This window comes from Lissotriton vulgaris, unplaced genomic scaffold (genome assembly GCF_964263255.1).
Source record: "Lissotriton vulgaris unplaced genomic scaffold, aLisVul1.2 SCAFFOLD_415, whole genome shotgun sequence".
NCBI lineage: Eukaryota > Metazoa > Chordata > Amphibia > Caudata > Salamandridae > Lissotriton > Lissotriton vulgaris.
Genome location: NW_028248207.1, coordinates 338,416 through 363,005, shown reverse-complemented (window position 1 = coordinate 363,005; position 24,590 = coordinate 338,416). Strand labels below are relative to the sequence as shown.

At 44.2% G+C, this 24,590-nt stretch overlaps 1 protein-coding gene across 3 annotated transcripts in view; it reads left to right on the top strand.

The window, feature by feature from the left end:
- DDHD2 (DDHD domain containing 2) overlaps positions 1–24,590 on the top strand; it is a 589,722-nt gene that overhangs the window by 275,192 nt on the left and 289,940 nt on the right. For all 3 annotated transcript variants that reach the window (XM_086949921.1, XM_086949922.1, XM_086949920.1), the window contains one exon: positions 1,268–1,388. In XM_086949921.1, coding sequence (XP_086806047.1) covers positions 1,268–1,388 — 121 coding nt within the window. The remainder of the gene's footprint in view (positions 1–1,267; positions 1,389–24,590) is intronic.

Genomic DNA, 24,590 nt, shown 5'->3' with positions numbered 1-24,590 from the left:
AATGGATTGTGCTCTGTATTATGATCTGCAACAGACTGGCAAAGAAGCAACCCCTCAAGTCTTGAAGGCTCATTCCACCAGAGCTAAGGGTTTGACCACTCTGTTAGCTCGCAGAGTCCCTGTCCTGGACATCTGGGAGGCTGTTATGTGGGCTACTCTGCACACATTTAAGAAGCACTACTGCCTTGACAGTCGGATCCATCATTCATTTTTTGTTTATTTTTGGGCATTTATTCATAAATTACCACAAGTTGTACAGAATACAATAATAGGTAATGTTCGTTAGGTGAACGAAAATATACAACCCCCTCATGCATACGTTACCAGTATTCTAGTAGCAGAATCCACAATATTACGGAGGGTGTCTGGATATATAGGGAAAATAGAATGTGTACCTAAAATTACATAAAGCACTCTATTCAGTCAAAGAGTAGCCAATGTGTGCATCACAAGAGAAAAAAACCCAACTAAAATGTAGCTGGTAACACCCTTTGGCTGACGCTGCTATGTCCAGCTAGTTGGAGATGCAGACTTATGAGTGGCAGGAGAACACTACCAACATGGGAACATAGGCGAGTGGCAACATGAGGAGGGGAGAAAGCAAAAAGGAAAAAAGTGGGGGAGAGCAGGGGGAGCCTCGACATGCTTCTTCCCAGAGAGCACAGTGCCTTTAGTGATATCTAGAAAGCATGTGTGTGTAAGTGAGGGGTTACCTATTAGCTCAGTCAGGCCATCCCTGGGGCACATCACATCAGGTCTTGCTGCTGGTGGGGGAGCACAGATTGAGACTGTCAAACAATTTGAGGACATTAGTGTCCCCTACCGCCAGTAGCAACCCAATCTAGCCGCAGATTCCTTACTGACCCTCACAACATGCTCGCTTCTGTGAACAGATTTCTTCTAACTAGACCGTCTCTGTAGCTCCTTAATATCTGTACACTAGTCCACCAACCTTCTGATGTGGCTCTGCATTTCTGGCATGGAAAAGTCACAAACAAAACTGGTGTCAGTGCTCTGTGGTGGCCCCTATATGTATGGTCACTTCCGATTAAACCAACGCTTAGCCAAACACCATCTACCAGTGCAGAGGTACTTCTCAAGATTTTCTGGATCCAGTCTGGAGCCTGGGGAATATTCTATGGTAAGGAGGGGTTTGTGGCTAAATCGAGGCTCTACCAGATAAAACGTTACAGAAAGTAAGTAACCTGTTTGATGAAGCACTTGACGCGATTGATATCCAGGCAATTATTTTTCTGTCTTTTGCAAGCTTATGGTTCACTACTACCCAGTAGGAGAGCCAGATGAATGGGGAGTAACCCCTACGGAGATGGGTCGTCCACGAACAGTGAAACGAGGGATAGAGGCCATTGGTGTGGAAATCCCCTCTGGTAAGTGATTAGTGATCTATTTTCTTGTGACAGCTGTAATGAGTGCATTCTGATCCTGTGCATTTCCTTAGCCTTAGTGCTTAGTGTCTACATCTTTGAATTGTTTTGGGACACCTTAAAAGTAATGAGTTCTGAAGAACCACTAAAAATTCTCCAGGAGCTCACACACGACGATACAAATGTGAGCTGTAGATGTAGGGGATGTCTTGTGTTACCTCTCTAATGTGCTAGGAGCTTAACTGTGAAGAATGTATTGGGTTTATCAGTATAATACCCTTGAATACTAAAGACCCTTACAGGCACATGCATTAAGGGTTTTTGCATTCGCAAATGGTGCGAATCGCAAAATTCTGCCGTTTGCGAATGCAAATCCCTTTTTCGGAATGCATTAAGGTTTTTGCTTTTTTCGCAATTTAAGAAATCGCAATTTATTTGCGATTTCCTTAATTGCGATTGCATTTAAGAAATCGCAATTTTGACATTTCTTAAATGCAATGTGTGAGAAGTTGGCCTGATATATAGTGCTCACTATTCTAGTGATCACTGTGTATCATACCAAACGACCCTTATTGATGATTGGTTGTAAGTCAACCTTATAGACCAGCTATCCTAGTAGCGTGGACAAAAGCAGTCTTTAGGCTAAACTCTAGAGGGCGTGTTAAGCCAGCTGTTTTACCATCACATATACCCCTTGAACACCAAGTGAAAGGACACCACACAAGTTGTTATGAAAAATAAAGTATATTTATTTATAACAAGTCTACCCTGAACTCTTTATGAGGGAGCTAAGCACAATACAAAACTCTTACGAAAATACTTCAAGTTGCACAATTTACACAAATGCCCGAGAGGCACGAAAAACCATATACTCTAAAAGTGGAATGCGAAATACTAGCAGGTAAGTAACAAGATCCAGAGGCTTCAGGATCACTAGGACTACACTACTGAACCCTAAGGTTAGGAGCAGGCGGCCTAGGGAGATCGGGTGCAGAGTGTGCACTCTCACGCGGGATGCGGGACAAAGTCTATGGAGGGATAGTATTTCTAAAGTTACTGTTTCCGGTCGAATCCGACTAGGTAGACTAAAAACGAAAAAGGATCTGGACACTTGGATAGTGAACCTGCCTTGGAGCACCGAAATGCTCGGGTTACCTAGCCCAGGGGCTGCGGCTGCATAGGGTTCAAAAGACGTCGGGAATCCTCGTTGTAGTCTATGGAGCCTGAAAGAAGAAGTTGCTGGCAGGCGACCAGTGAAGATGTTCGGTGTGATCCAAGCCTGGATCGGTGATGGAGACGACCTGAAAGCAGAGGGGACTCAGTTCTTAATCACTAGCCAGTGATTGTGTGGGCACCAGGATGGCACCGGATGAGGTCACCTCGATCAGGTGAATGGGCGACGCTGGACTCTGCAGTCACACGGGCAAGGAGTCGTTGTCGGCGACCAGGCTGGAGGTGCGAGCTGTCCCATGAGGGTGTCTGCTGTCGGCGATGCTGAAACCAGGATTGGAGCAACAAGCCTTGGCAAAGGCAAGCCCACGCGGTGGAGTCAAGATGGCGTCTTGAGTGGACCAGGAGCGTCCGGGGTGCTCCTCTTTTGGAGGGGAGCAAGGGCCAGTCTGGAGCAACCAGACCAGCAGTGAAATCGTCGTGGTACGTCGTCAGGAGGGCCACTAGCCAACGGGCAAGTGACCGGACAACGCGGTAAGCAGCAAAGAGCAGAAGGACCCCACGCAGATCTCGTGGATGCTGGGGGGCTGGACTTCGGTGCTGGAGCTGCTCTGGGTTGGGGCTTCTCAAACCCCAGTGCACTCACTCGAAGATCCCTCGGCGGTCGTGCTGGTTAAGCGTCGTGCAGCTTTTGAAGATGGCCGGTCCCTCAGGTCTTGTCACACCCACGAATCTCAGCTGGGCTGATGATGCAGGTAGAGGTCAGAGATGCCAGGGAATCCGGGTCTCGTCGAGCTGGTCAGTCTTGATCCGGAGGATGGACGTGCAGCAAACCGCGATGCTTAGGTGGTGCCTGCGGGTGCAGGGTGGCTACTCCTTAGCCACAAGGGAGAGTCTTCAGAAATTGTCAAGAGTTCCTTTCGTGGAAAGTAGTTCAAGATTCAGAATTATCTAATTTGGGAAGGGGGCCTGCTCCTACCTTTATCCTAAGAAAAGGGGCTGGCACGCGACTAGGTCCTGCCCATGGGTGGGACCAGGAGGGGGATGGTTACACCCCTCTCCCTTGTCCGGACTTTCCCCAGCTCAGGGGCTGGGGTGCCCCTGGAACTGGTTTGAGCCGGCATATGCACAGTGAGCACCGGGGTGCCACTTGCAGTCACCTTCCTCTCAGCCCTGCCTACCTGGGATACACAAAACCCTGTCTGGGATGGTGCTAGCACCGCCCCTGACAGGAAACCCTTTGTCCCAGCTCTCCTCGCTGGAAGGACTCCCAGCAGCAGGAGGTCAGACTTGTGTCTTTGGTGGCAGCATCCATTTTGTGATGCTGAGGCTCGAGTTAACTTTAACCGGGGTTCACAGTTACATACATGTCGTGTCCCTCTAGAAGGGTGGAATGCTAACCCCGTCGCCAGAATTGGCGAGGGGTTAGTATTCCAATTTGTATGACACCTTACTCGACATGTTTTGATAAAGCGATACCAAAGTTGGCAAATAACCGCGAGGATTATAATGCACTTAAGAGTATATGGTACGCGTTATCATGGAACAGCTATTAGGACTTGGTTCCGCAAGCTGCAAACGGGCTCGGCTCATGCCAGAGCACCATCTCACATAATTCCAAGCACTCTGCCTTCAGGATTGATAAGGCCTGCCATACGAGTGACTGATAGGAATACATGTGTCCATTTTAGGGTTAGATATAGGAATACTATATCTAAAGCAAAGGGTGATTACACCACCTTGCCCCAGCTGTCGTGCAGCCAGTTGTGTCAGATTTGGGTGGCCAGCCAGGGGTGGCATAATATATGCTGCAGCCCCTGGTAGGCCCTGGGTACACCTATGCCCTGGATACCTAAGGTATACTGTACAGGGACTGATAAGGTGGCCCAGTACCAATTGGTAAATGCACCTAAGGTACATGTGTGTCAATTTAGAGAGAGAACAGCTAGGCTGTGGGTCTGATTAGCAGGCCCACAGCCAGGGAAAGTCGTAAACCAGTGAAGCAAAAAGCAAAAATCGGGGGTGACCTCAGGATTGCAGACCCCACTCTCCTACACAATGCATGATTTTTTTTAAATTACGAAATCGTAAATAGGAAGTGGTAAATTACCATGAAGTTAACCTTCATGGTAATTTGCAATAACTTTCAAAAATGCACAAAAGTGCATTCTTGAAAGTTTCATTTTACACACACATGCCCTTGGGGCATGTTTGTGTGAAAAAAGTACTTAAAGGTACATTTCAGGGGTGCAGGGGGGGCGGGGGGGGGGGGGGTTCTTTGGACCCCCCCTGCACCCTTGAAATTGAATTCTCATTTTGCGATTCCTTAATTGCGAATCGCAAAATGAGAATGCCTTCACATTCATTCCTATGGGCCTCTAGGCCCATAGGAATCAATGGAAAGGGATTCCTTAATTGCGATTCGCAAATTGTGAATCGCAATTAAGGAACATTAAGAAATCGCAAAAAAATTTGCGATTTCTTAATGCATAGCCGTTTGCGAATTCTTAATTGCGATTCCTTAATTTTCGCAATTAAGAATTCGCAAACGGGAACATTGATGCATGTGGCCGTTACTGTTTTGTGTGCTCAATTGAAAAATGTGCTAACAAAATATTGTTAACCTACAACAATAAGCATGGGAGAAAACATTCTTTTGGATTATTTCCCTTTTTGAACATTGTATTAAGGGCCAAGGGGTTGGTTGTACCACTAATTTGCTGTGTTTGCTTGATGTTGGCAACTATAAATGTAGTCTAAGGATCCACCAAGAAAATGGTACAGACAAATTGAAGGCCTTATTTTGCCTTCTTAAGCTTACAATTAACAGTGGAAGGAGATACATATATTGAGTATGGAGGAGAGCGCGAAGAAGCAACCAGACAAAGAAAATTTCACCTTTGGGAATGTTGAGACCGAGGAAATGGCCACCTCTCTAAGATTCTCTTGTGGACAAATAGGAAGAAATCTGAGCATTGACAGTCATAAAAGGAGTAAAAAGTGGAAAATGTATGTTTTCAATAATTACTCCTTCCTGCAGAACCCTAATCATGATATCCGCCCCAGACTTGAGGCTTAAAATGTAAGATTATTTCAGAGAATGCAGTACACCAGTGCAAAGTACTTTTGTGATGTCAGATGCAGATGTGTATGATGTCCTTGGTAAAAATGATAAATCAGGACCATAACAAAAACAACAGGTGCTGGATAATCAGTTTCTTTGGCTTCATTCTTCACAGATTCTGGGAAGCGGAGATCACCAAATCTTCCACATTATTTCCATCTCTCTCTTTTTTTTGTTGAGATTTCTGACTGGAGAATTCAATCATGTCCCCTCCTGAATCATTAGAGTTCTGTCCATGTGATCACTACTGCATTCAAATATATGTGACAGACCAACACATGAGTTGTGTCTGGAGCCTGTTCGACAATCACGCTAGAAATGCGTGATGTCTCAGACCAGTTGGATCTTAAAGCCATTCACGAAAGAGATGCTAAACTTATGAGGGCCTCACACGGAAAAGTGTAGCAGTAAAAGTCCTAAGCTGACAACGTGTTCCCCTCTTCCACACTTTCAGGGCGTCTTAAAAATGTTTTCTTCCACTGCATCTAGATCATAGGGAAAAGTTTCCAAAGAGGCCTAGGGAAAAACATTTCTCTGAACCTGTCACAATTCTATCCTAGTACAAATTCCTACAGGTGAATTTTCCTACCAAAGGACCCTACAAGGAGCAGATCATGGCATTTGAGAAAACATGACTATATATAATATGATCCAACGGGAAACCGGTGGAATGCTTTGGAATCCTTTATTGTTCCACTACCTCTTGGAGCACTGTCCGGCTCAGTCATGACACCTTCAGCTTCAACCTAGCTCCTGCATACCATTTATTATGGTGGGATCCAGCTCCGCTCCAGTGGCTTAGGCCAAAATTAATTATCGATCTTCTCAAAGAATCCTCCTAACCCTCCCACCATGTTTTTTTTCTGAGGAGATTGTTTTAATTTGCTCAACTTGTTTTCCATCTTGGCCTCTGTGAAAGGTAGAAAATTACGCAGGACTCGTGTCACCAAACTAATTAATATATTTATGTACCCGATTAGTCACTTAAGGCAATGACCTATGGATCAGCGCCTGACACCGCTTCAGTAGTACGAGATACCAGTGTTCTGCAAAAGATGAAAAAAGATCTAAATCCAGCTTGTAGCTTAAGAAGTGGGTCATGATGAGGAGTGTGCGAACACATTACATATCCAAGAGTTAGTAAATTGCTAGAGATGAGTAACATTTGATTTTCTGAGCCTTGAAACAAAAGTAAGCCAGGGATAATACAGGAAAGTAAAGCATAAAAATAAAGTTGGCCAAGAATAGACACCAAGTACAAAAACTTAAACTTACTATAACATGGGTAAAAAGTTTCAGAAGTGGAAAAAATATCTACATCAGAAAGTGGAGTATAACTTTCCACTCTCTCAAAAGATTCTGGCAAACGTTTTGAGCTTGTTCATCAAGCACCTGGTTGCTTGCCGTAATTAGATTTGTCCTCTCTAGAGGAGACATGGGTGTAATGATGAAAGCTCTGCTGGCCCTTGTGTTGTGACTGGCAGCTGACTGGCAGCTACAACAATGGTGTCACAAAACCGAACTTCTTGTTTGAAGTGTTCATGTTCAGATTTAAAATAACTGGCCTTGTAATTATTGCTCTGCATAAGGCAGTTTATCAGCAAGCAGGGCAGTGTTCCTTTTTTGCCATTCAGTTTATAAAGCAACCACATCCTTATGCCCTCAGTCATAGAATGTATTCCCACTCTAAAAGATGAGTGGCTAAATTCTGACCTTGTATTTCATTGTTTCGGTCTTTCTTTAAGCGAAAGATATGTATCGGGCATACAGGGCCCGCTTATATTCCCAAAAATATAGCAGTTGATGTCACCCCAGGTAACCATGTCGAGATAATGCAGCTCTTTACATTTTTAAGGTAGTCCACTCAGTCCAAGTACAAAGTTCTCGATGTACAATGCAGTCCCATTGTGACAAGCATTCCATAATGTGCAGTGTCTCTGGCTCCATGATGAAAACTTTACCCGTAATGCTATTAGAATATGTATCTGTCCCTGACACTTCCTCAGCCAACCAGTAAAGGGCTGCTGGTGCTTCAGTCCCTTACCAGAGCGATATCTCATTTGAATTTCTAGATCTCACAATTAAGATCAATTTAGTCAATTTATACACCACAAGATGAATAACGGGAACAGTGTTTTACACTACTCTGTGCGTTGGTGCCTGCGATGGGAAGTGTAGAACGCATCTTAGATGCTGAACCTCTTTGGGCTGAGGCTTTCGATGTCAACTGTGAAATTCGTGAAATCGATATAGAATGACGTCTGGAGGGAGGAGGTCAACAGTGATCATGTTTGCCTTGTTTTTTCTCTGAGGATCTCCTTCATTGGGGCGTCCTTGTCAGAGCGCAATTTTGAGGCAGAGATGCTTGAGAAGCTTCTTTCTTCCATCTTCAGCCTTTACATTTTGAAGCATTCCTCGAAGTCTGATGTTCTCCCTGTCTTTAAGAGTTCTTTGAGACATCTTTTGGATGATATTAAAGTCTTTCCCTGTCTGAGATTGATGAAGAGACAATAGACAGACCTTGTGAGGGTATGAAAATGCTTCCTTTTTTACACAGGAGGGACACTTCTCAAACATAGAAGGTATTTGGGAAGAAATACTCTAAACGTGGAAAACAATGATCTCACTCGACAGATAGCTGTTAAAGACGTCAAGTGAAAATGAAACTTTTTCTCAAAGACTTGAATTTTAAAGAAAAAAACAGAGGAATAAAACTCCAATCCTTCTCCCAGGAGCCAGAATAAAGAACTGAATTGGTGAGGCAATCCGCTAGTATAAAGCATCATGGGTAGACGTTCTTAAAGGGTCTCCGCTTTCATTGCAAGTTTATCAAGTTATCATTTTTCTTAGCCTTTACACGTAAGAGGATGAAATTTAATTTTAAAACGTTGCCAAGATGAATGTGATTGGGTTATCAGGAAAAAATACACTTCTTACAGACTGTTACAGGGTGCTGTTTCATCCTATGGATAAATGGATTCTTGACACCCTGAGTTAGTTCTATTCTACAAACCAAATATTTGTGGTACATTGTTCTGGGTCTGGGAGATAATTCAAGGGTTTAATGACTATAAAGCGATTCCTATGATGCAGAACTAAGGCTTACAAGTAAGTAGCCTTCTCATTTAACAATTAAGATCAATCACAGCAATTTATGCACCACACTTTATAAACAGTCCACTCACAAGAACTCTGTTTTGCACTATTCCAGTCATCAGCTTAGGGCTTTGCAAGACTCCTACCCCATACCAGTTTCTTCTTTTTAGATGTTATTGCTGATATAAAGTAGACTGTTTGTGGAAGCCCAGACAGGCTACACAGAGAAGGTGACCTCATCTAACTTCTATCAAGATGAGAGTTGAGATGGCTCTTAAGATTTGAGACACAGGCTAAAGAGCTGAAAACCCACTCAAAAAAGGGGGAACCACTGACTAGATAAAGGTAGAGCAATAGGGGAAAATAAACAGTCAAGATACCAACAGGTAGCTCTACCTAATAATTACAAAGATTACAGTTAAGTCATTGGATAAGTTTGTCACTCCAGCTGAATCATGTGTCCAAATAAAATCAAATAATTTTAGTGAATCAATTCTTTCAAGTAACATTTATTTTTAGTTTTGCTAATTTAATCAAAAAACAATTAAATACATGAATACATTATTTATGCAATAAAATATCTCCAAAAGTGATTGTGGCCCAAATGGTAGTAGTCACCCTGGACTCCCTCTCATACAATCCATTCATACATGCTCACTGTTCAATCAACACATTCAAGCCATGAAAGCACACTAAATCATTCATCTACATTTTCACCCACTAATAATACAAAGTCCCTATATATATATGCAAAATTGAAAAGTTGTTTTACATGAACCCAATAGGTAATGCATAAATCATTCAAGATAACAAAGAAAACTGATCAAATTGCAGCAAATCCTTACATTAAATACATTGAAAAGAATTTTTATAGTTGGATCCACATAAATTGTTTTTCGCATACATCAAACAATAATAAATATATGCGGGACAAGGTAGAGAACTATACACACCGACGCGCGTTTCGGTGTCACCACCCCCTGTCTTGAGTATCACTTTCTTCAGGGCGTGAGAAAACATCAAATCAAGAGTCCATGGGGCCTAAACAATGAGAATCGATGTAGGAAGCCAAAGAAAAAGGCATTAACGCTAACCGCACGATAAATCTGACTCAAAATACCCATCCATCTGGTGGGTTCGTAAATCTGAAAATAGTGCAAGTATTAACCTAACCGCACACTGAGTTAATATGGCCGAAGCTTCTCTCAAGTAACAGGATCTCAAACAAAGGGTCCCGTGTTCTAAAAGTAGATAGGATTTGGTGCTCCGATGGTCGGAGATACAGGGGGAACACGACTATATCTTGCGTGAATACACAAACAGGGGTCCGGGCCATATACTCCGGAGGTTAAATGCCAAATGGTTCTAAAGCAGCGGCTACCAAGTAAAGCCGTCCGCAGAACCCACAGGAAAGAAGAAGGAGCGGTATCACGGGAAGATCCGCTATTTCAATATGGCCTTGCACTCCTCTGGCACAGAAAGAATGGATCTCTGGCAGTGCAAGAAACGTGAGGATGTAACGAGGCTGCTGCTTGATGCCGCAGTCCGCGAACGCTCATAGTAAGTAAAGAACTGAATACAATTGAGGACTACATGTCGTGGTTTAGCACCAGCCTTGCATGTCATCCCTGATGGACTCTTCTTATATTTCCCAAAATTATGTTGTGTTTTTAATTAAAAGGTTTAGGTCGGGACCTAGAGTCCTGAGCGTTATGAAGATATTTGGGGAAGTCTAAGGACTGTTCTTAAACCCGCGGAAGCCTACTATCTGGACACTGTGTGGTCAACTAGAATTGGGGCAGTGGGCGTCGCCCTTGCAAATAGCAGTTGGAGGCCTTAAATACCTAGGGGTGTTTCTGACGGCCTCACCGGATGTCTCCTGGGAACGCAACATGGTGCCATTGTGGGACCGGGTTCAGTCTGAGATGAGATCCTGGGCCCGGATGCCGCTCAATATTTATGGTAGGTCGGCGATCTTCAAAATGGTCGCCCTCCCGAGACTTCTATACCAATTACAGAATCACCCGTTCTCAGTCTCGCTGCATTGGTTTCAACAAGTGAACTCGACTCTGGGTCAGTTTCTATGGGTGGGAGGTGCAGTGCGCGTGGCCCTTCGTACCTGCTTTTTACCCACGTATTGTGGAGGGTTGGCCACGTCGGATATCTTATCATACTACCAGTCGTCTCACCTCCTTATTCTGAATGAGTGGTGGTACGGGGACAGGGAAGACCCGGCCTACGCCCTTGAGCGTTATTTGTTTGAGCCGCACTCGCTCCACACTATTCTATTCTCGGCACCACTGAGGAAGAGATAGCCGTGTGCTACACAGGTGGTCTTTCAGATTTGGCGGCAGGCACTGCGCCGCATAGGATGGTGGGGTAAACTTACGGAAGAGACCCCGCTCTGGCGAAATGGCCAACTTCCGACGCTGGCGTCCCTACAGGGTTTCCGGGGATGGGATTCCATTGGAATCTCGACCTTAGGACACGTGATGCGGGGCACGACCCTTAAATCGTTTCAGGAACTCAGTCAGGAATATTGCATGCCCAAGACAATTTTTTAGGTATCTGCAGTTTTGACATGCTATTACACCTGCCTTGGAGGGTCTGGATTGTCTACCCGAATTTAGTCCGTTAGAAGCAAAGGTGTTCATGGGAGAACTAGAAGACAAAAAGATTTCCCTTAATTACCAGACCCTGGTTGTTCATTGTTCATCGTCCCTACAACATCTGCGGGAGGTTTGGGCGGGGGAGGTGGGAGATCTGGAGGAAGAAGACTGGCGGGAAGCGATTGAGGGCCCCGCGGGGAGCAGCTATTGCTGTACGCCTCCGCTTTATCCATTTTAAATACCTGCATAGGGCCTATTACACCAAAGAGAGACTGTGGAAAGCTGGGCTGATTGCGTCCCCCGAATGCCTGAGGTGTGGTCAAGCGGTTGGCACTTTCCTACACACGGTGTGGAGCTGTGACAGTTTAATGCAATGGTGGACAGGTGTTTGGGACTGCCTGTCGGAGGTGCTGTGTTGGGAACTCCCGCGCACCCCCAAATTGGGGCTCCTTCATGTCCTGGAAGGGGTGGGGGCAATATATATAAGAGACATTTGTTACTTACGGTCGCGAAGAGAGACCTAGCCAAAGCCTGGAAAGATCCTCGGGCTCCCAGAGTAACGGTGTGGAAGCAGTGTCTTGACTATTGTATGGGATTGGAGCGGCCCATATATGAAGCCAGAGGATGCCCAAGAAATATTACAAAATATGTAAATGGTGGGCAGACTACCAGGGGATTTGGCTTGAACCGCCGGCAATCCTCAGAGATAATGAGAGGCCAGTGTGATGGTGCAGAGGAGTGACATGGTACACAAAGTTTTAGTATGTGTTTTCTGATTTTGCATTAAACCGAGACAAAATGACGCTGTGTGGGGGGGGGGGCCTGGGGGTAGGGGAGGGTGTTACGGTAGGTGGGAGATGGGTAGGTGGAGGGATGGAAGGGGAATTTTGGGATATTGATATATGTTTTACTGATCGTAATTGATGATGTATGGACTTGATTGCAGTACCCCCAGGGATTGGAGGACTGCGGCTGTATTGTGATCTTTAATAAAAAAGAGTTGTTAACATTTTTTTAAAAAAAAGGTTTTATAAATCTACTTAGTTTCTGGAATATGAGTCCTGTTGCTGCTTTTTATACCTGCTTAAGTACTTGTTTTTATTGGAAATTCACAACCTTTGCTCGTTTATAGACCTCCTTTTCTGTTTAGTTAATTACCAATCAGTAGTCTTGATGGAACCAGCCTTTGGTCCTTTTTGTAAACTTCAGCCCCTCACTCAGACTTGGGTCTTCTTTTGTTTTTCCCAATCAGTGGACCAACCCCTAACAGAGACTTTAACTCTGCTCTGGTCGGTCCAGCTGTTTTATTCATGCAGCTTGCTCTTCATCCAATTACCCCAGCACAGAAGCACAGATACAATTTTAATCACCTAAAAAAAAAACTTTCTCTGCTGTGATTTCTGATTGTTTTTTACCACCAGCCAAATCATTAATTTGTTTTGCATTATTCATAGCTTTCAGTACGTCTTTTGCGTCCGCTTGAAGATGGCTTTTTTAACAATTAGGGCAGAAGCTGCACCCCCATCAGATATTTTCTGGAGGTGGGGGGTGCTGTGAGCCTGCATATGACAGTGTAAAACCTTCCAAAATTGGCTACCTCCCTTTCTGTTTCTATAGGCCTTTACCCCTTCCATGATTCACAGGGCTTCAAATGGTTATAGACTAGCCTTGCCATTCGTTCTAGGGCTCATTTAATTTGCTGTCGGCCGTGGCTGGCTCCACTACTGAAAGTCCTCTACATGCGGTATCTCGCTTCTTGGTAAGCCTTCTATCCTTTGTCATATATGCTTTCCTGTTTTTGCTGACCTTGTAAGGGCTCTAACCTGGTTTCTATTGCCCTTTTAGGCTTCGCCAAGTTTTATAAGTATCTGTGTGCTGTGCATCACTTTCTCATGTGTATTCACATGAATATTGTCTACCCTACAATTTATTTACCCATGGCAGTATTCTCTCTTCTTTTATTGGATAGGGTTCTCTGGCCATACCCCCGAGTAGGTGTTTTTACCTTCTTAAGCCTTGTGCAGCAGGCAGCTTTAGCCCTCAACCATCATTGGCTCTGTTTTTTCTCTTCTGCTTTAGTGCCTCTCTTGGGCCTTTTTCAATACTCAGTCCTGTTTATGACTTTGTTTCCTTGGTTTAAACTGTTGTCGCCTACATCCATATGAACTTTTTTTAAATGTATTTGTGTCCGAGTTCAAACTTTTAAATAACTGCAGTAGAATCCAAACAATTTATTTTCTTGGTCAAGAGGTTGTTTTTGTTTACACCTCGCATTCTTTCATTGTGTTATGTGAATCAGTTGAGCTCAGAGCATGTTTTCGCACTAGTTATTCAAATTCTTTCTTTTTAGGTCGAGCCTATAGCAGCGTGCATACGCTGCATAGGAAATCGACCACTTGGAATCAGTTCAGCTTCAGGAGAAGCTGGTGCTTGTGGTGCTCACACGCCATTAGCCTTTGCATCTGGCTTTAGCATGCAATTGGCCAAAGGCGTGTGTATGTCCCAGCTTTTGGGAAAATATTCACTATCAGAGCGTTTTGTTTTTGGGAGCCAGCAGCGGCGCACATGCTGACATCTGTTTTGTGTCACCTTTCACTTTCACGGCCGCGGCTTTCATTGTGGTCCCATTTATTATTACATGCTTTGGCTTTCTCCGGACTGAGCTCTCTTTCTTCCCCGAGCCTTATTTACTCTTTCCTCGCACTCCTTTTAAGCTTGATTTGTAAGTGGACCAATAAGCAGAAATCTTCACTATCCCTCTCCCTACCCTTGCTCGTCTTTTTAAGCTGAAATTGAACCTATACTGATGCTTAGGGTTTGTGCGTTCTTAAGATCCTCAGCCTCTCCGCATGTCAGAACATTTTTTTTAAATCAAATCATGGCTACTCCAGCACAGCGGAGCAGCCTGCGCTCTGGAGTCACTCTGCCAGAGGCAGTAGTTTGTGCCTGTGCTGGAGACGCTGCTATCTGCGTCGCCTGTGCTGAGCCTGCCAGCACCGCTGTGGGACTGGCAAGTCTGCGCCGTGCGAGGCCAGCAGAGGCAGTAGAGGCCACAGTGCAGTAAACTCGCGGCTCCTGATCCCAGATCAGCGTCCGCTTCCTCTGGGCACAACAGCCAGCCAGGGCCCTGCTCTCCTCACGCGGCCTTGGCTCGCTTGTGAAACCACTCCCTGGGCCCTGTGCAGCATGTCCGGGCCTCAGCCCCCATTGCGGGCACCGTCTCTTCGTCGTCCTCTTTGCTGTTCTCGTCCCTGAGCTCGGCTGCCCTCTGCTGCTGCACCCCCCACTCCACCCCCGCATCCCCGGCACTGGACAGCCCCCGGGTCCCCGCTGCCCGCACGGAGACTCAGCCCTGAACCAGCAGGAGAAGGAGCTGCAGTGCAGACTCCAAAGCCTCTACCCAGCCGTGGATGAACAGGAGATGCTGCTGCGGTGCACTATAACGGTACAGAGCCAGGGGGCACATACCCATACTCCTCACCCCTTCTCCACTGGGCACAGGCCTCATACACCCCACTGGGCCCCGGATAGAAACTACAGCCCGAGCAACGCTTCCTACGGCTAGGACAGACTCTGCATTGAAACCCTCCTCCCGATCCTCTGTGCGTCATCCCAGGCCAAACACCCGGTCTGTGGCACTCTGAGAAGACCAAATCATCTGCGCAGTATTGCCGTATGTTGAGCAGCTCTAAAGTCGGCAGGTCCACACAAAGGGCCACCTTGCTTCCCCCTAGGTCTCCGCATTTGCTTACGGTTTCCCAGAGGGCCCCCATTGACCAACTTCCAACTCCCCAAAATTCATCCCATATCCCGAGGCACTGTCCTCCCTCACCAGCAACACCCCCCCCCTCAAGCCCTTTGCCTCGCCCACGCCAAACCTCACCACACTTCACAGCCAACCGCACCTACCCCCTGGAAAAACCCACCATGCCCAGACTGATCCTTTAGTATGCTCAACCCAGCTCCAAGCCTGTGGTAAGCACCACAACTCCTGTCCTGCAATCCCCAACCCCAGGATGCGCACCTCTCCACATAGATCCCCCACAATCCTACTGCCCTCGGAGCCCCACATAATACCCACGAATTGCAAACTTCAAACTACCACCAAGCCAGCCCCATAACCAACACTCAAGCCCTACCTATCCTCACACATCATCCACCTACTCTCCCGTAAGTCTTATTGTGAGCGTGGGGGAAATGCGGGCCGGACACACAGACGCGGAGGCTGGATGTAGTGAGCAATTTTGTAGTGGCTTTATTGACAATAGTCAACCAGTCTTTAACATTTAGGAAACATGATGGCTTCTTGGTTCTTTGTCTTGTTGGTCCTTCTTCGGCTGGGCCTCTCGTGGTTCGTCTTCTCCCGGGGTTACGGCATGGACCAGGCGCTGGGCTTGCGGAGGCTCGTACAAGAGGAAAGAAACAAAAAGGAGCCGTCAGCCTTTGTCTCTTATAGCGTTCTGTATCTAGTGTTAACCTCCACCACACCCGGTAGGTGATATGAGGTGGAACACGAGGAACACAAGGAACAGGGAGTGAAGCGTGTAATAGATAAAAGGGGAGAAGGGCCGTGATGGCAAAAATAAAGGGAATTCTCGAGGTAAGGTGTGAGGAAGTGAGGGCAGGTTGGTTTCGGGTGTCTAAAAGGAGTGGTACGGGACGGCGGAAAACAGTGCCGTTCATGTGGCTTTCGTCTTGTACACCCCAACACTCTCTATCCCAACCCTGCTATGCATTCCCCTCCCACCTCTCTCATTTCCTACTACCCGTATTTTCCTTCTGGGAGACTCACCGGCGCCGCCTCAACTCTCTAGAGTTGCGGCCGCTCTCCAGCATCCTCCGGTGGGCTCCACCAGTCCTCGCTCCACTCTTCGTCTTCTCCTGGATTGGCCGCTTCCTCCGCTAGGCTCGCTCTCTTTTCAGCCTCCTCTCCTGGATCATCCGCTTTCTCAGCTAGGCTCGCGCTTTTCATTGTCTCCTCTCCTAGGTCGCTGGGCTCGAACTCCTTGCTCTCTTCAAATGTACCGCCGTCTGTCCTTTCTCGGTCTCGGGTTTGTAGTTCCGGGGTCACTTCCGTCCCCTTCCTCTGATTCCGGCCTCACGATTGGTTCCTGTAGAGACACATGACAAGGGGGCGGGGTTATTCTCACCCGCGTCGGATTGTAGTCTTGGAGATTTTGCAGGGATTTCAGAATGTTTGGTGCGGGGCGTTCAAGATGTCGAGGTACTGTTCTGTAAAAGTCCTTACTCGTCTCACACTTATACTTCAGTTTTTTTTTTAACTTATAAGGTCCTGAAGGCGAGACCTATAGGCTATGCCAATGTTTTTTCTCATTGTTACGTACCTCAGTTTGAATAACTATTTATACTCTTTGCATAATAGTATCTTTGCATAATGTTTTTAGTATGAATTGTTGTTACCTTGATAGTCGTATATTGGATTGTTTTTCCGAACTAACAGTTTAGGAACTTCACTCTAACAAAACTATACTGATTAGGGTTGCTGAAATCCTGTTACTATATTTTTATTCAAATAACAAAAAGGGAAAAAGAGCATGTATCCCAAATCAGCACATGAGGGCAGGTATAGAATAGCCTCAGATTGGTTGCAGAGAACTGCTTTAGGTAACAACACATTTCCGTCCTTGTTCAATGAGTCTAAACATGTCAGAAGGAAAGCAAATATTCAGTCTGTAAAGTTAGATCATTTGACATTTCAGTAAAAAAAAAAAATCATATAGGAATGTATTAAGAAAGTGCATGTGCACATTAAGCAGGAATCACAGAAAGATGAGTGTTAATAGAACAAGGTGAAGAAAACTGAAGACTCTGGTAAGGGGACATGAGGACACGGGGATTTCAGGTTCTGTTATTAATTTTTTTTTAAACGTATTAACTTCAATTTGCACAAAGTTGTAAATCTTCTGAAAAGTTAGCATGAAGAAATGTGTTTACATGACTAAAAACCAGGCCCTTGCGATATGAGACATTCAATGTAAAATTACAGAATAATAAAAGGAGGAAATTCATTGTCAAACAAAGGTTCCATTTTATTCTTTTCCCTCAAAGGCGGTTTCAAATGTACGATGCCAAAAGCAGACTGGCAGGATTGTTGCCTAGAACCTGTGTTACGGAGTAAGGTAGAACGTTTATTGCCACTTCAATGCTAATGCTGACGATGTAGTGAGGATTTCTCTCCAGCATACCACTTATTGCTGGTTCTTAAGAAGATGCTAACTGCCTAGTGCTTGGCACTAATGCATACCAATTGTGAATATGTATATATGTATGTATAGGCTTTCTTGTATAGCGCTATCACTGTCACCCAACGGGCATCCTGGCGCTTAGACTATGATGACACAAAACAGGAATTTACCAGCTACCACTCTATTTACATTACTCTGGGGAACAAGTGAGTCTTTAACGCTTTTTTAAAGACGGCAAGATCTTCCAGGCCCCTTAGACCTAACGGTAGAGAATTCCACAGCCGCGCCGCGGTAATCCTGAAAGACCGTCCACCCATCCAGTAATGACATAAAATGTCATTACTGCGTGAAGGAAAGTTTCAATTTTATTAAGAACACAGAGGTGAGGATTATGCATCATCGTTCTCCTTTAAAAACTTGGGAGGCGGGGAGATCAATTCCAGAGAAGTATGTTATAATCCTTAATGGTGATGTCTGTGCAGTTAAGGAGGTACCTCAGATATGCCTTCTTACATTTTTTAATCCTAATTGGTTCTCTACTTTCTTTCAATGAAGCATTTTGTTTCTGACTGGGCTCAATAAGTCTTTGAGAGATCCTTTTTTGCTGTTCTCCCGTCTTGGGCGCTTTTACATGATTTAAGAGATCACTGTAGCTAAAAGCAATCTGAAATCCAAATGTTCAGTTGATCACTGGAACTTCTGATGGACAATCGGGGATTTACTGGCGGATTTTGAATTCATTTTATTACTTAATTTATAAGGGATAAACCAATAGTGTGGTATTCCCATTATCAATTTCTCTGCAAATATTTGATGTAATCTGAAAATCAGAGAGCATCAAATCGAACAACACCGTTCATAAAAATACTGTAAAGTTTCTTGCTTGGTAGTTCAACCAGTGTGGGTATCCCACATGAGATTAAATGTCTTATATGTAATTGAACACAACATCCTTGGTGTAATTTCTCAAGAAGGATAGTAATCATTCATGTTCCCACATTAAAATATGTTTAGCACATACCTTAAAGAGAACTTTGCTTGATCTATCGACATTGACAGTGCTGCAGACGCTCTGAGCACAGTAATACACATCTCCCCAGACGAATCATGCCTCAAAAGCTCAAAAGAAAACATATCCTGTTTACCAAACAAACCTCAAGTTCAAAATATATATATATATATATATATATATATATATATCTTCACACGCTGGTTCCTGCTTTCCCAGCCACTTCGAGCGCTCGATGTGGGTGCGTTTCCCTACGGCGGAACCTCGCCGTTCAATATAGCACACTCCTCCGTTTTGGCGAAAGAATTGGGCGCACACTCGCTGCCTTCCACAATTGTTTTATTCAATCTTTTAACAGCTTGGAAACAAACAAAGATCTACGCGTTTCAGTGCTCCTGGCACCTTGCTCACGATCACTTGTTTACATTTTTTTACTTCTTTTAAAGTAACCAATGACATGGATGTTACCTCACATCCTGTTTTACTCTAGGCATTGTGGTTATTGTAGTTTTTTCATAAAAAAGGAGTTTATTTGGTGAAGTTGGGTCCGCTAGTTCAGTGCTTGTTACTATTGATAGTTTTAGATATTCATTGCATCATGAATATTTCATTTTGAACCATGTTCTTGTTGTTTATATCCCTCCAGTGGGATTACTTGACTAGCAGCCAGTTTATCAGAGATCATTGCATGTTTTCTGACCCTGTAATTCATTTTGTTGTTCTCCTGTCCTTCCATGCATGTGTCATGTATCGCTCATCTCTCTTGGCTCTTCACCAGCTCCTTATGATTTCTTATACGAGGTGGATGTACAGCTCTTCCGATTGGTTCAGGCCGTGTGGGTGTAAGGTTCTGAAATTTAGGATGTGTCGCGATTCTTTTTTGCGCATGATTTTTTCACGATCTCCTCCCCGTATGTTCTTCGGTATGGTCTCTATCCCGAAGAATTTTAGTTTTTGCCAATCAGCATTGTGCTTCTGCTCCATGTGTTTTGCCACCGCATTTGCTCTGTCCTTGTGTGTCGTGGCTCTTGCATGTTCCATTATCCGCTTTTTGAGCTCTCCCTTGGTGCTTCCTATATACATCAGGGGGCATGGGCATACTACGCCATAGACCGTGAAGTCTGTCGTGCAAGTGATTAGTTGTTTTATCTGCCATTTTTTGTTGTCAGGTAGCGGTATTTCTTTGGTGGGTTTGGCAATTTGGCACATTTTACAGTTATAGCATTTTACAAAGCCAGTGGTTTTCAACCATTCTTTCTTTTTGCTTGTGCTGCAATGGCTGTGAATCAGTTGATCTTTCAGATTTGGGGCTCTTCTATAGGACACCTCCGGATGTGAGCCCACTATTTTTCCTACTGTGTTGCCCGGTGGTAACTGAGGATAGAATTTCGATTTGGGTTTCAGGTTGCTGATGCCTGCTCCCTTTTGTGTGATTGCTTGACTCAACGTTATTTCTTCCCCATTCATTGTGTCAAGGTTCAGGAGGGTAGTAAAGGCTTCTGCATCTCTTGCCTGCAACTCTATGTCAAGGAAAACCATATCCACACGACGCTTCACAGAAAAGCAACAGCTACCAATGCTACATTGGAAGCAACGAGTTGCCACCAAGCATCCCTTATCTCCAGCATACCCTATGGAGAGTTCCTCCGAATCAGGAGGATATGCAGTGAAGACACAGAATGGCAGGAACACAGCACCAAAGCAAAACAAAGGTTTAAAAATCGTCAATACAATTGGGGAAATATTGAAAAGTGCTGGCAAAAGGCAAACGCAAAAACAAGACAGGAATGTCTGACAAAATCAACTGAAAAAGAAAAATGTACACGAGAACCAATCCGACTAATCATGGATTACTCAGAAAACAGTAAAGAACTCGTAAAAATAATGAGAAAGAATTGGAAAATACTCCATCTTGATGACACAGTAGGAAAAATAGTGGGCTCACATCCGGAGGTGTCCTATAGAAGAGCCCCAAATCTGAAAGATCAACTGATTCACAGCCATTGCAGCACAAGCAAAAAGAAAGAATGGTTGAAAACCACTGGCTTTGTAAAATGCTATAACTGTAAAATGTGCCAAATTGCCAAACCCACCAAAGAAATACCGCTACCTGACAACAAAAAATGGCAGATAAAACAACTAATCACTTGCACGACAGACTTCACGGTCTATGGCGTAGTATGCCCATGCCCCCTGATGTATATAGGAAGCACCAAGGGAGAGCTCAAAAAGCGGATAATGGAACATGCAAGAGCCACGACACACAAGGACAGAGCAAATGCGGTGGCAAAACACATGGAGCAGAAGCACAATGCTGATTGGCAAAAACTAAAATTCTTCGGGATAGAGACCATACCGAAGAACATACGGGGAGGAGATCGTGAAAAAATCATGCGCAAAAAAGAATCGCGACACATCCTAAATTTCAGAACCTTACACCCACACGGCCTGAACCAATCGGAAGAGCTGTACATCCACCTCGTATAAGAAATCATAAGGAGCTGGTGAAGAGCCAAGAGAGATGAGCGATACATGACACATGCATGGAAGGACAGGAGAACAACAAAATGAATTACAGGGTCAGAAAACATGCAATGATCTCTGATAAACTGGCTGCTAGTCAAGTAATCCCACTGGAGGGATATAAACAACAAGAACATGGTTCAAAATGAAATATTCATGATGCAATGAATATCTAAAACTATCAATAGTAACAAGCACTGAACTAGCGGACCCAACTTCACCAAATAAACTCCTTTTTTATGAAAAAACTACAATAACCACAATGCCTAGAGTAAAACAGGATGTGAGGTAACATCCATGTCATTGGTTACTTTAAAAGAAGTAAAAAAATGTAAACAAGTGATCGTGAGCAAGGTGCCAGGAGCACTGAAACGCGTAGATCTTTGTTTGTTTCCAAGCTGTTAAAAGATTGAATAAAACAATTGTGGAAGGCAGCGAGTGTGCGCCCAATTCTTTCGCCAAAACGGAGGAGTGTGCTATATATATATATATATATATATATATATATATATATATACATATATACACACACACACACCAGTAAAGCTCCCACCAAGCCATAGCAAACAGCTATGTCCTGCGAGTGGGCACCCCGGCTCATAGCAGAAGACGGCCCTGGGGGGTGGTGGTCCCCAACCCCATGTATGGCTGCAGGAGGCGCGGGTAGGTCGGCCTTTCTCCTTTCTTGTTTTAGGGCCTGTTTACATCCGATGTCACCATAACCAATGTGACCACATTACCCCTCTATTGGGACTCTACCCTTGTTGCCAATGCAAAAATAACTGAAGTTTAAATCTCCATGTATGTTTCACCAGCCTGGGGCACCCAAAAGTCAGTGCAGTTATCTGTGAGAACCGTACTGTATTTGTAGGTCAACTGATTTTAGGATTAAGATGCTAATCCTCTACACCAGTAGGTATGTGGTCATAATTTTGTATTTGGTCTTATGACCTGGAAATCCTATTTAAAGGATAGCCATGAGTGATTTGCATGAATAAATAATTCAGACCACTCACTCAGAATAATCCAGTCCAAGACATAGCATGTATTAGAAGCAGAGTGCTGTTTATCAGAGGAGCACTAGGAATCCCTCCCACATCTCTGAGAACTGGAGGAATGGAGGCGATGGTCGTGTGTTGGTGGAGAATGCCAAGTAAGTGATATCAGAAGTAGTTCAGACACCAGCAAGAATAGTACAAAGAATCCAGCTCTCGCAATGAGCAGCATTGGTTAGCATAAACAGTGGTAACTGCAGGAAATGGGAGAAGAAGTGAAGAAAAGCAAAACCCAATAAAGGTGTAGGATTAAAAAAAGAGTAGGTAAACTAACGCTCAAGCAATGGTAGAACTAAGCAGTTGCAAGGCAACTGACTACCTCCGCTCTTGTTTCTTAAGTTTCCTCAGGAGCCCCTGTATTTCCCCTGAGACTTGCTGTAATGGGAACTGTGGCTAATCTGACCGGAAAGTTTTCTGTAACCCACCACTGTTCTGCCTCCCTCAATCTCCATCCACTTCATTTCATTAACTACTTTTCCTTTACTGTCTCGTGAACCCCAGGGGGGCAAAGTATTTTTCCTGTTTTGATCAATGATCTCTCCCTATAATTTATGACATTATAAGTAGCTCAGGAGAACTCCACCTTGCGTATTGAAATTAAAATAAATTCCACATGGACGTGGCTTACTGATTGATTTTTGCATGTAGTTCCCTCAAAGGTATTCTACTTACAGCCTAATGAGATCGCCTTCTCCATGTTCCCACTCCTTAATTTCATACCCCCATGATGCCTTCCTAGTGGCAAATTCCTCAATTAAAAAGCACCACCTTTCACTCACTGTAACAATCACTGTTAATCACACAGATGTAATGAAGTGCAGCTGTAACTAAGATAGACTCCAGAGACACAGATATACGTAGGTCATGGAGATAATGTTGATTGGAAACTTGCTTCAGAAAGTAGTTTCTAAACATTATTACAAGATGGCCCATCGGAGCTATTACACAGGCTCCATTTTCTTGGATTCTGACCAGGACCAGATATATGCATGAGAGTGCCTCATCCTTCATAGTGGGGAGTCACTGTCAAAATAGTCATACGTGTAGAATAAGAATCGAAATAAATGAGCAGAAAGTGAGTAGATAGGTTTCTCAGAGACCAAGGCCTTCATTAAAAAAAATTTTTAAAAATCCTGCTTTATGGCAGAATGCCTCTATTCACTTAGTGCTAATCAGAGCATCCAACTGGCAGAATTTATACCATCTAGTAATGGGCAACAGGGAATCCCCCGAGCTCTGTTCAAACTTCCTTCTGAGATTAATACCTACAATCTTCACATTCAGTGAGCATATGGTTTAGCAACCTAGCCTTTTCAAGATCTGAGGTTACATTTTCATTTTGTCTTCTATTTTAAACATTGCTGATTCCACCATGCCAAGGACCCTCTTTAAAGCTTGTCAGGACTGTGATGACAGGAAAGTTTACTTTGAAGACCCCAGTCAGGCCATAAACCTACAGACTGTGAAATTTGTCTCACCTTCAGCAGCAAAACTCTAAAAGACAACTTCTGTCTCTAGTACCTACAATTACTAGAGTTTCATCTGAAAGGCCTATGACTTCTATGCTACCATTGTCGTCTTTGTGGTCTCCAATACGAATTACCCCGGAACGAGCATCACAGATGTTGGATGAATCATCATCTGAATTTGGTTGTGCAGAATGTTTTTCAGATGAAGAATCTCATGATGTGCAATCAGATGGAGTCTCTCAAGATAAAGGGTCATATGGTCTGAATATTCAATTTATTGCTGATAACTCAGATGACGAAGGTGAGCCATATTGTTATCGGGAACCTGCCAATTTGGTAGGCCTATAGAGATCCTTCCTCCACTATCCCCTCATATACAGATGGTACGAGTGCCAGGACAACTAGACTGGCCATGATTCTGATGCTTCACAACTAACCATCCAAAATCTGGTTGGGGTGATTATGTTTCAGTGGAGCAGCCAAGTCCGGAACAGATACAGAAAAGTTCTCCACTTGATCATGTGTAGTATACCTCCAACATGCTAGTAGAGAACAGAGCAGCTCCAAAATTCAACTTGTTAATTTCAAAGGTGAAAAAGAAAACTTTTCCTTATGATTTTAAGGATAGTTCCTGAAGGTCGATCCGGACTGTGCCTAAGTTGTATTATGTATTTGAGGAAGGTCTTTCACATGTGAGAATCCTGGCAAATGGAAGCATTCTATTTTCCAGACTGGAATAGAAATACAAAGCCCCTGCATCTTTAATTAATGAAGTAAAAAGAGACTTTTGGGGCCATATAGCTTAATACCGGTCGGTAACGGCCGTAAATCGGTAAATTTGCCGTTACCGACCGGTATTTAGCTTTTTCTAATGTAGGTGACTGGATTTAAGGATTCAGTAATTTGCCGATTTGGTAATTTAAGGAATCGGTAAATTACCGAAT